We start from the raw sequence: 12,261 nt of genomic DNA on the forward strand, positions 1-12,261 counted from the left end.
AAAACTTAGAGAAAAAGAGTTTAAAATCCAAGTTGAACACCGTCAGCAAATTTGCGCCAAAAACGGCAGCAAAAATAATCAAAACCCGAAAATAAAAAACAGTGATTTGGGGTTTGGGGAGGTGGGGGCCTGAACCCTACTCTCAGAAACTGTGAAAAACTACTTTTAAGACGATCCAGAAGCCACCCCCGAAGTTTCCACAAGAAATAATGGAGGGTACTCATAGTTCTGTAGTGCCATGCCTGTCAGCAATTTTAAACAGCAACTGATTGGAGGAAAAAAATTTTTCCAACTCAGAAACTTCTCCAAATGACCAGACTGGAAAATCTTTGGACTGCCAGTCAGCCAGACGCTGACTACAACCTCAGCCTCCACGGTTCCTCATCCACATAATCAGGGGCAGAAAACGCAGCCTGCACCTTGAAACCCGGGTGGGTTTCACTCCAGATGCATACAGCCTGCGCTTGAAACCCTTACCAAGGTCACCAGCAAGCAAATTCCTAGGGAAAAAGACCCTGAGTCTAGAAATGGTGGCACACAGCAGGCTGGCTACACAGATCCAGCAGAGTTTCTCTGTGAAGCAGCAGTCTGGCACTGCATCCTTTCCTCCAACAGGGGACCACTGGGAAGCGGTCTCAAGGCACTGAAGCCACAGAGAAAACAAACTTTAAGTGAAAAAGAATCAGAGTAACTGCAAAAGAAATTATAACTGGATATGTTTGCTAGCCCTCAGGCTAAGGGGATAGAGCATGTGCTCAGAAAGGTTTGTGGGTTTCAGCAACTCCAGGATTGCGGATTGGGATTTAACACCTAGCATATCGAATCCAGAAGGGACGTAACAGAACAGAACATTCAAACACCAAAAAACAATGCACAACACTTAAACAAACAATGACAACCTAGCCCATATTATCTGATCTCAGGAAGCAGGAAGGCGAGAGTAAAATAGGAAGGAAAGAGTCTAACTGAAGAAAAGACTATCTACATATTGCCTGTTTAAGAAAAGACTAAAAACATATCTCTTCCCACAGTAGACTCAATCTTCCCAGCCCTCTTCATCCCATAGATTGCCATCTCTTAAACTAACTTGGCAATATTAAACTTGATTCTCTGTTGAAAATTGTGGGATATAAGTTGTATTGTATGAATTCCCAAGGGCAGGAGCTAATAAAATTCAGCAGTTCAAGTAGATTTGAGACTTGCATGTTTGAGAAAGAGAAGAATTAGACAATTCTGATTTAGTGATTTTAATGTTCTTGCTGGACAGTAAGGAATAAGCAACTTTTCCAAATACTCTGGTTGGCCTGAGTGAAGCTTTACAGGCAATCACCAAAATCTTATACTTCATGAAAAATAAGTAAGGGAGCCAAAGTGCTTCTCTCAAAAGAGGACTAATTGTCATATCTTTTAGCATCATTGATCATTCTTACAGCAATATTCTAGATCAGGGGTGTCAAAGTCCCTCCTCAAGGGCCGCAATCTAGTCGGGTTTTCAGGATTTCCTCAATGAATATGCATGAGATCTATTAGCATACAATGAAAGCAGTACATGCAAATAGATCTCATGCATATTCATTGGGGAAATCCTGAAAACCCAACTGGATTGCGGCACTCGAGGAGGGACTTTGACACCCTTGTTCTAGATTGTCTGCAATATCTTAATAGTGTAAATAGTGAGATTATTAAAGGAGAAATTAGGTTCGTACCTGTTAATTTTCTTTCTGTTAGACTGTAGACCAGTATACTCCTTAAGAATGGGTTATATACCTCACTGCTACCAGCAGGTGGAGACTGAGAACAAACTTGTATATCGGGATAGATTCCCCCCTAGCAATCCAGTCTGCCGAATAGCCAAGCGGAACCTAGGAAAGACTTCAACCGAAAACAGTAAAACATACTCCGAACAGGAGTGTAAAAACAACAAACTGTTGGAACATGTGTAGAACTAAACCCTGGTATAGAAAATATCCCCACAACTCACCAGCTAAGCCAGAGCCACTGTTCTTAATTCTCCCTGGCCCTAGAAAAATACTAGAACCTGCAGAAAAAACAAAATCTGCATGCGAGCAAAACCAAAACCCGCAATCACCACACAAAGACAGAAAGGGTGGGGGACTATACCAATCTACAGGCTAACAGAAAGAAAATTAGCAGGTAAGAACCTAATTTCTCCTTCTGTAGCGCCTGGTAGACCGGTATAGTCCTTACGAATGGGACATACCAAAGCAGAACCCATCAAAGGTGGGACCCCTGAAGGGCCGACACCAGAACATTCTCACCGAATACCGTGTCTCGACGCGCCTGAACATCCACATGATAATGTATGACAAAGGAATGCAGAGAAGACCAAACTGCAGCCTTGCAAATATCCACTGGAGGCACTAGAGAAAACTCAGCCCAAGAAGCTGCCTGACCCTGAGTGAAATGAGCTTTGAGAAATTCAATAACAGACTTTTTCTTCAGAAGATAAGCGGAAGCAATAGTCTCCTTGATCCAACGCGCCATCCCCCGTAGCCCTTTCAGGACCAAGGGACATATTTGTCCCATAACTTTAAAATCCTATAAATTTTGATTGGGATAGTCTACAGTTCTAAATTTGATATGTACGGATTCCATATGATACTGCCTTTATGTAAACAAACTGGTTCCGACATTCATTCATTAGCGTCGTTGCTAGATTGACGAGAAGATTCACTTGCCACACTGTCCATAAGCCAGAAGTGTGATTTTTAAATAAAAATAATGATATTTCACAAAAAAAAATCAATTTTTTGGCATCTGCAAGCCCTTTTTACCATAAAAATGTCATCAAAACCACAAAAATTGGCCTACGATCCTTATGGTCCTGAAAGGGTTAAGAGGACCCGCTAGAAGTACAAAGAAATGATCTGATTTCCTGATCTCCTGGGTCCTCTGCACATAAGAGAGAAGGACCCGACTGACATCCAACTTGTGCAACTGTCTCTGCTCGGAAGAGCCCTTCCAACTACCCAACACTGGGACTACCCAACACTGGGAGGACCACTGCCTGATTGACATGAAAAAGAGAAACTACCTTTGGCAGAAAAGAAGGAACAGGCGCAAGACAACCTGCTCCCTAGAAAACTCCAGGAAGGGAGCCCTACAAGAGAAAGCCTGCAGCTCAGAAACATGTCTAGCAGAAGTAATCGCCACCAAGAAGACCACTTTAAGAGTAAGGTCCTTCAAGGAGCAGTCGCCCAACGGTTCAAAAGGTGGGCGTACCAGAACAGACAGACCCAGATTCAGATCCCAAGATGGAACAGAGGGTCGTATGGGAGGCTTAAGCAATTTGGCCGCCTGAAAGAAACGAACAACATCAGGAATGGCAGTCAAACACTGACTTTTCAACAACCCGCGAAAGGCTGTCAAGGCTGCAAGCTGAACCCGGAGAGAAGACTGAGCCAGTCCCCTGTCCAAGCCATCCTGCAAGAATTCTAAGCTGTTAGGCAGGGAAGCGTGAAAAAAGGCCACTCCATGTGCAGCACACCACTCCTCAAATATATGCCAAACCCTCACATAAGCCTGAAAGGTAGAAAGCCTCTGGGACCCCAAGAGAGTTGAGATCACTATCTGAATACCCCTTCTTACCTAGGCAATCTCTTTCAAGAGCCAAGCCATAAGACAGAAGGGACTCAGATCGAACATTGGACTGGGACCCTGAGTCAGAAGGTCATCTAAGAGAGGCAGAGGAAGGGGATCCGCCACCAGATTCCTCACCAGATCCGCATACCTCGGTCGCCTGGGCCAATCCGGAGCCACCAGAACCACAAGGCCTAGATGTCGAACTGTACGGAGAAGAACTCTGCCCACTAATGGCCACGGAAGGAACACATACAACTGCCCTTCCATTGGTCCTTCTGACGACTGAAGAAGCATGGTGTTTTGGCGTTGACACTTGTGGCCATCAGGTCCATGAGAGGCTGACCCCAAGACTGCACTATCAACAGAAAGGTCACAGGGCTTAGACACCACTCTCCGGGATCTAGCACTGAGGAGTGAGTGATGACTGAGGAAGTCCATTTGAACATTCTCCATTCCGGTTATGTGGGCAGCCGAGATATCCTGAAGATAATACTCTGCCCAGACCATGAGCAGAGCCGCCTCCTGTGCTACCAAAGTGCTCCTGGTGCCCCCCTGATGATTGACACAGGCCACCGCTGTGGTATTGTCCGAAAGAACCCTGACTGACTTGCCCATCAGAAAGGACTGGAAGGCCAACAGCGCTAAACGGATCGCTCTGGTCTCTAAGACATTGATCGATCAAGATGCCTCCTCCATGGACCAGGTGCCCTGAACTGAGTGACCCAGACACTGAGCTCCCCAACTGAGAAGACTGGCATCCGTGAGCAACACCGTCCACTGCGGCTGGTCCAGACTTGCCCCTTGTACAAGATGGGAGTTCTGGAGCCACCAACGAAGACTGCAACTAGCCAAGCCCTGAAGCAGAACACGATGATCCAGACTGTGCCTCTGAGGTGACCACATCCAAAGAAGAGCATACTGAAGAAGACGCATGTGGGCCCAAGACCCCCTCACCATGTCGAGGGAAGCCTTCTTTCAATGTGAACTGCCTAGAAGTCATTTGACTAAGGCGGTATAGAAAAATAAAGTTATTATTATTATTATTACTGCTTCCTCTGCATATAAACAGATCTCACCAGTGAATTAATTTTTTTTTCTAGCTGAAAAGGTGCTGGTACTCAATTGCCAGGCTATCACTTCAGGGATGGGACAATCACTGAGATGCCCATCCCACAATAGCCAGACCAACTACAAGCTACAGAATCTAAGAAAAGAGATAGAATTGATCTGCAGAGCCTGGGTTTTCTCATTAATACCTGGGGACATGGGTCAATCTAAGCCGGCAATAGAAAAGGGGCCAGTACTCAGCCCCCTCCCCCAACAGCTGAAAAAAAAAACCCCAAACAAAAACAAGTCCTCGATTTGACATATCTGTTTTTTTGTGGGGGGGGGGTTATCATTTTTATTAAGTTTTCCAAATATACAAATACAAGCCACATCAAAACAACCACTAACAAGAGAAATAGCAGAAACAATCAGGTCTTTCGCATCAATACTTCAAACCAACCCCCCCACCAGAACCCCCCCCCCGCACTCCAGTGTCAAAAGTTCAATAAATAACTTTGAGCTCGAGGGGTCAATCCTTCCCAAACGGGAGTACATATTCCCCTGAATTTCCTCCAGGACCCAGGACCTATCCTCCGAACATCCAGGTATTCAAATTTCAACAGAGTAAACAGTTCATTTCTCCACATAGTAAGGGTTAGCACTTCAACTTGATACCACAACAGTAGGACACACTTCCAGGCCAACAAAGAGGTCTTTTGCAATAACATGTTGCCCCCTCTGGACAAACCCAAATGAACCCCCTGAGTAAAGAGCAGAACATCCACTCTCAAAGGAATATGCTTGCGCAGAGCAGACTGCAGGTACAGAGCTACAAAAGACCAAAATGTTTGAATGCGGTCACAAGACCAAAAGCATATGAAGCAAGCCTGCAGGGGCGGACTGGCACCGAGCATGAGAGACATATCCAGAAACATAGGCCCGGAAGGGAGAGACATGCAGCCGCAATAGAAACTTGAAGTGTTACTCCTGCAGTACCACAGAACGAGTCATCCGAGGAAGATGTTTCATAAGAAGATGAACTCCAGTGCCTGTGATACGTTCAGACGGAGAGAGATCCCAATTCCACACAGCTGCCACCACCTCAGGATCCCAAGGGGCCGCAAATCAGCCCAAACTGACTTGATGGAAGGATAAGCTTATCCGAGTCAGGCGGGACAGAGTCAGAGTCTCACACACCACATCCGCCCTGTCTTCATTCAAAGTAGCAGTGTACAAAAAGCGGATATAATGAGACACCTGGCAGTAGAAAATCCAATCCCGAGCCTCCAAGAGACCCGCTGCCTGTAGATCCTGGAAAGAATGAGGCACACCCTCCCTCATACACCACATCTCGCACATAGCATAGTCCACGAGCACTCCAACGCTGTAAATATAGTTTGGAAGCATCAGGGCATAAGGGCAACAGAATCGTGGAGGTAAAAGACAAATGCATACGTTTGCACAACCATTGCCAACATTGTCTCATGGAGCGTAGCAGAGGATAAGTCCTGGTGGGATAAATCTGGTGTGGGCACTTAGCATGAAGATAGTACATCAAGTGAGTAGGAGCCATCAACTCAAGTGTGACAGGCGTATAAAACTGAGTTTTCTTAATCCAGTCCACCAAGTGCCTAAGAAGGCAGGCTATGTTGTATAACCTCAGGTGCGGGAGTGCCGGTCCACCCCGTCCCACAGGGAGAGATAATTGAGCAAGACTCATTCTGGGTTTTCTATTGTTCCAAAGAAATTTACGTAAGACAGTGTGACAATGGAAAAGTCTGCATCACATAGACCCACTTAGGGAACAACACCATTTTGTAAAGAGCAATTCGACCCCGTAGGGACAATGGAAACCGAGTCCAAAGACTCAAAAGATCCCTAGACTTGTTCAAGAGCACTGTGAAATTTTCCTTATAGGCTCGGGATAGATTGCCAGTGATGTATACCCCTTTTGCAGAGGGAAGGGGATCGACCAATCCTCATAAGCATACCCACCAACAGCCAAAGCCTCAGACTTATCCAAATTTAACTCCAAACCAGACACCCTGCCATGACGTATCTGTTTTATTTCTTTGCGGGGATTAATAGTACAAAGGTGGGAGGGGGCGCATTGTCAGTGAAAGCCTTATCTCTTACCTTCTCTCATCCTATTGGTCCATATTGATTATGCCATCTCATATGCACACCGAGTAAATCAATGGCATTTTAAATCCTGTGAGGTAGTTTCATAACTACGTTCAAGAGAGTGACTGAACATTTCACAAGTAACTCAGCAGTAAATGAAAATATGATTGAAAAGATGATGATAGCTGAAAGAGCTCTGTACCTGCAAGTCAGTCACTTGCTGCTCCTGCACCCGTCTGACATCTTTCTCATGCTCCCTCTGATTCTTTTCTATTGTGTCCTAAAGATAGAATCAAATTATCAGTGGAAACTGTACCTTTATACCAAATTCAACAAAGATGTATACCAAGTTTGTTTATGCTTATTGCATTTTAGACAAAATATTCTTTAACTTTATATTTATGTATATACTTGAAAATATAATAAAGTAAAAAAGTTATGACTCAAGTCTATATAGGAAAAGTTGTGGATAAACAGAATTAACCTTAAAACTCCTCAAAAAAATGTTCCCTCCCCTCTTTATCACAACTAAAGAAAAGTAATATTGGGAAGACAAGCAAAATTAAAACAAAAAACAAAAAAACAAACCCCACAACAACAAGGAAACAATGTCGATGTTGTACATTGCTTTGGGTCATTTTTGGAGAAAGGCAATTTAAGTGCACATGGAAAAGCCTCTTCTGGATCTTCTTCCTAGGATTCCAGGCACATTTCATCTGCTTGTGTAATGATAGTAAATAAATGGGGAGAAAAAAAAATGAGAGCGCTGCATTCCACAGGTAGCTCACCCCAATATAACTTTGTTCTTACCTCAGACTCTTTCAGGCGTCTTTCAAACCAGCCCTTGGTCCCCTCCAGAGACTGGATCTGCAGCCGCAGCTCTTCCACTGTCTGCTGCATGCTCACCAACTCTCTGCTCCGTGCCTGCAAACAGAAGACAAAGTCTTGGACAATGTAGGAAGAACCATAACGAGATCCTACTGGAGATCTTGGTGTTGTCTGGTTCAAGTATTCATCCTTCACCAAATGTCCCTATATATTCTGTGCTCTCCCTTCCTCTCTGTATCCCTCAGCAAATCCTCATCAGTCACCGTGATGTTATTTCCCGCCAGCTAATGAACAGCTGAATCCTCACTTCCTTCTCCTACCCTCTCTCCATACCTTCTCCTCCTTTAGCTGTGCCTTCAGCTCTTCCTCGCCCCGGTGCTTCTCCTCATGTAGCTCCCGCAGTTCTTTCTCGTATTTGGCCCGGATGCCCAGCACCTCCTTCTCATGCTGCAATTTCACATTCCCCACCTCCTCTTTATGCCATGCCTGCTCCCGCTGCCTTTCAATCGCCATCTGGTCCAGCATGGCCTTTCGTTTCTCTGCACTCTGACAGACGAGAGGAGAAAGTTAATTAAAATTATTTTTAAGAACACTGCCTGATTCAACCCAGTTTAGCTCTGAAACTTGTAGTTCTGGGGTCTTTAAGAAAGTGATGACAAACTCCAATTTAAGTGGAACAAAGTGGTCTAGTTTCCCAAGATTTCCCACAATGGACATTTATGAGATTTATCTGCATGTGTTTGATCTGGCTATCCTACATACCATCTTTGTTTGTGATGTTCAAGATCAACATCAAGATCAACATCAATGCCTTAAGAAAAGCAAGTAGACCACAGGCCCCAGCATGCACTGGGTGTGAAACCAGAACCAGCTTAGTCTGTCCTATAGGGAAAGACAACCATGCTACTCATGCTGTGGCCATAGGCATTACATTCCAGTAACTACACGACATTATCAAAGCAATATGGGGGTGCTCTGCCAAGTTTGATTTAAGAAAGATTAGGTTCTTACCTCGATAATCATCTTTCTAGCAGACAGACACTTTATTCTTGAACCTATGGGTAGTCAATTCCTTCTCACAAGAATTCTTGTAGAGAGCCTCATTAACATTCTTTTGCGCTACCTCCCATCCCTCTGGGCTGTCCTCCAATTTCTCAGTTCATACCAAAGCAGATGGTCAGCCCTGGAGAGGAAACAGAAGAGAGAGGGATACAGGGACTCTCCCTGAGAAACATGTCCCAGAGGACGCGTTGCCAGAGGATGTGGTAAGAGCAGATAGCGTAGCTGGTTTTAAAAAAGGTTTGGACACCTGGAGGAAAAGTCCATAATCTGTTATTAAGAAAGACATGGGGGAAGCCACTGCTTGCCCTGTATTGGTAGCAAGGAATATTGCTACAGCTTGAGTTTTGGTCAGGTACTAGTGACCTGGATTGGCTACCATGAGAACAGGCTACTGGGCTTGATGGACCATTGGTCTGACCTAGTAAACTATTCTTATGTCTGTTCTGCTCATACCATTAACATACAACAAATAAAACAAAACGTAACCATCTACAATACACAAGGTGAAAACAAACAACCTAAGTGTGGGAGACTCTGCAGATATCCCTTAGATCACATGTGTCAAACACAAGGCCCGCGGGCTGAATCCAGCCCACATAGCCTTTTTATGTGGCCCGCAACAATGCTCCCGAACTTCCCCTTCTCACAGCCCAGCGTGTCCTCCCTCCCGTGCCGGTCCGATATCGCCATCATGCCGGAAAGTCTGCAGACTTCAGCAGCGATTCGGCAGTGTTGTTCGTGGCTCCCCCTCCTGCCTTCTGTCCGCTGCAGTCCACCTAGGCGGAAAAGGAAGTTGTGCGTCATTGGAGACAGACCGCGGCAGGCAAAAAGCAGGAGGAGGAGCCACGTACAACACTCCTGAATCGCTGAGGCCGGCAGATTCCTTGGCTTGGCGGTGACATCGGACCGGCGCCAGAGGGAAAGACACATCAGGCTGTGAGGAGAGGGACCGGCACTGGAGGGAAAGGCAAACTGGGCTGTGAGGAGAGAGGGATCAGCGCTGGAGGGAAAGGCATGCTGGGCTGTGAAGAGAGCAAGATGAAGGGAGAGAGGTTGGACCTGGGGTAGTGTGGAGGAAGAGGGAAAAAGATACTTGAAGGGAGAACCGTTGGGAAGAGAAAGGAAGAAATGGTGGAACTGAGGGGAGGGAGGCAGGGGGAGAGAAGTTGGATCTAGAGATGGAAGGGAGGGAAAAATGTTAGGCCTGGGCGTGGAAGAGAGAGAGAGAGAGATGCAGCATTTCTTTTGGGGGGGGGTTTCTTCCATCTCATTGTTCAGCATCAAGGGGGGAAGGGAAGAAGAACAACAGAAAAGAGAGGGAGCAAAATGTTGGACCGAGAGGAGGAGAGATAGAAGGAAATAGGAGGCTGGGAAAGGAGTGAGATGGGAAATAGGAGAGCTACAGAATAAGAGAAGATGGAAAATTGATTGGTAGCTGAAAATTTTAAAAGGAGAAGGATGAGAAAGAAGGCAAGATTTGAGTGGACAGAGGCAGAAAAGAAAAAAAGGAGAAAAGTTGAAAGGGAAAAAATCAATATGTTGGAGACAGGGACTGGAGCAAGAGAGAAGAGGAGAAAAGAAATGGACAGTAGACACTGGAAAGAGAATTAGAAGACAGACAAACATAAGAATTGCCGCTGCTGGATCAGACCAGTGGTCCATCATGCTCAGCAGTCCGCTCACGCGGCGGCCCCCAGGTCAAAAACAAGTGCTCTAAATGAGTCCAGCCTCACCTACGTATGTTCCAATTTAACAGGAACTTGTCCAACTTTGTCTTGAATCCCTGTAGAGTGTTTTCCCCTATAACAGACTCTGGAAGAGCGTTCAGTTTTCTACCATTCTCTGGGTGAAGAAGAACTTCCTTACGTTTGTACAGAATCTATCCCCTTTCAACTTTAGAGAGTGCCCTCTCGTTTTCCCTACCTTGGAGAGGGTGAACAATCTGTCTTTATCTGCTAAGTCTATTCCCTTCAGTATTTTGAATGTTTTGATCTTGTCCCCTCTCAGTTTCCTCTTTTCGGCAACCCCTCCAGCCCCTTAACCATTTTAGTCACTCTTCTCTGAAAGAGAAACTGGGACTAAAAGCAAAATGACCAGACAACAAAAGATAGAAAAAATAATTTTATTTTCTATTTTGTAATACAATATGTCTGATTTGAAATGTGTATCCTGCCAGAGCTGGTGTTAGACAGCAAGGGTGAACTAGGACCTAAAAGAGAGGAAAAGTCTTTTTTATTTATTTTGTAGCCGGCGTGGGGTTGGAGAGGTTGTATCCCAATACTTCTACTAAGAAGCATGGGTTTTTGCGGCGGTGATTGATCGCAGAAGTCCTATGAATATCAGAGCCGCCACCGGCGCTGGGGCCCACACTGTGCATCAGAAAAGGAAGGGGTAAGTATCTTTTTTTTTATAAATTTATTCATTTGTTACAACTTATAACAATTCCATGAAAACAATAATCAAGGAAAATACTTCAACATAAAAGAAAATCTTTTCAAGTCCACATTATATGAGGGCTGCTTATTCTGTTGGTATCACCAAATCATAAGAAAAAGATTAACAGGAAATAAATTATTCAATAATCTTCAGATCAGGCAAAAAGAAGAACTTCTATATTCACTCAACCTCAATCTCTGTATTAGTTTCAGGTAAAATATTTACTTTATTTTTATCTTGAAGAAAATTCTCTAAATGAGCTGGATCTACAAAATCTCGTTGACTCAATCCTGCCACCACTCACTGCGGCTGTGCAGAGGAGCATGGGAGAGACTGGGCAGAATAACTGTGCAGCTCCGGAGCCAGACTACCCTGCATTAAACTGCTTCAGTCCATCAGGTACCAACATTAAATATGTAACTTAAAAAAATAAAAAATAAAAAATAAAAAAGGAGCGGAGGGAGGAGAGAAATGCTCACCAGGCATCTTCTTTCTGTTCATCAAATTCTGCCTTAAATCTACTTCTTTGGGATAGCATTATGTTGATATCCCAACCCCACCCAACTGGGGAGAGGGAAGAAGAAGGGGTATTGGTTTTATGCTTGTTCTGGCAGAAGTCTGACTTTGTTTTGAATTTTCTGTAAAACTCAACTAGAACGAAAATCAAAACTGTCAGAAGTAATTACGGCTTTTTATGGGGACAGGTAATTTTTATGAGGAGATGGAGGGGATACCTCACGGGGACAGGTGGGGACGGAGAAGATTCTTGTGAGAATGGGCAGGGATAGGCGGAATTCTGATGGGGACAGGCAGGATTCTGGCCGGGACGGGTGGGATTTCTGTCCCTGTACAACTCTCTACTCTATAACTCTTTGAAGGAGGGAGCGCAGATGCCCTTTTTTATGTGACTGGCAGGAATTACTGTACTTCCCAAGCCAGGAAAGGATATCTCTCAGTGTGGTAGCTATAGACCTATCTCCATTCTGGGAATAGATATTAAAATTCTGGCCCGGATACTGGCAAGTTTCAAGTTTAATAAAAGTTTGATATTGCTGCACTATCAAATAATTTCAATGCGATGTACAAAATTAAAATACGAGTAGTACATGACAAAAAAAGGATCCAACAATATTAAAATTAAAATACGAGTAGTACATGACA

General features: G+C 44.6%; 1 protein-coding gene across 5 annotated transcripts in view; it reads right to left on the reverse strand.

Annotated features, from left to right (window-relative positions):
• Positions 1-12,261, reverse strand: part of GRIPAP1 (GRIP1 associated protein 1) — a 207,344-nt gene that overhangs the window by 95,614 nt on the left and 99,469 nt on the right. For all 5 annotated transcript variants that reach the window (XM_033922931.1, XM_033922950.1, XM_033922940.1 and 2 more), the window contains 3 exons: positions 7,936-8,148; positions 7,585-7,698; positions 6,977-7,054 (listed from right to left, as the gene is read on the reverse strand). In XM_033922931.1, coding sequence (XP_033778822.1) covers positions 6,977-7,054; positions 7,585-7,698; positions 7,936-8,148 — 405 coding nt within the window. The remainder of the gene's footprint in view (positions 1-6,976; positions 7,055-7,584; positions 7,699-7,935; positions 8,149-12,261) is intronic.

This window comes from Geotrypetes seraphini, chromosome 1 (genome assembly GCF_902459505.1).
Source record: "Geotrypetes seraphini chromosome 1, aGeoSer1.1, whole genome shotgun sequence".
In the NCBI taxonomy this organism is placed as follows: Eukaryota; Metazoa; Chordata; class Amphibia; order Gymnophiona; family Dermophiidae; genus Geotrypetes; species Geotrypetes seraphini.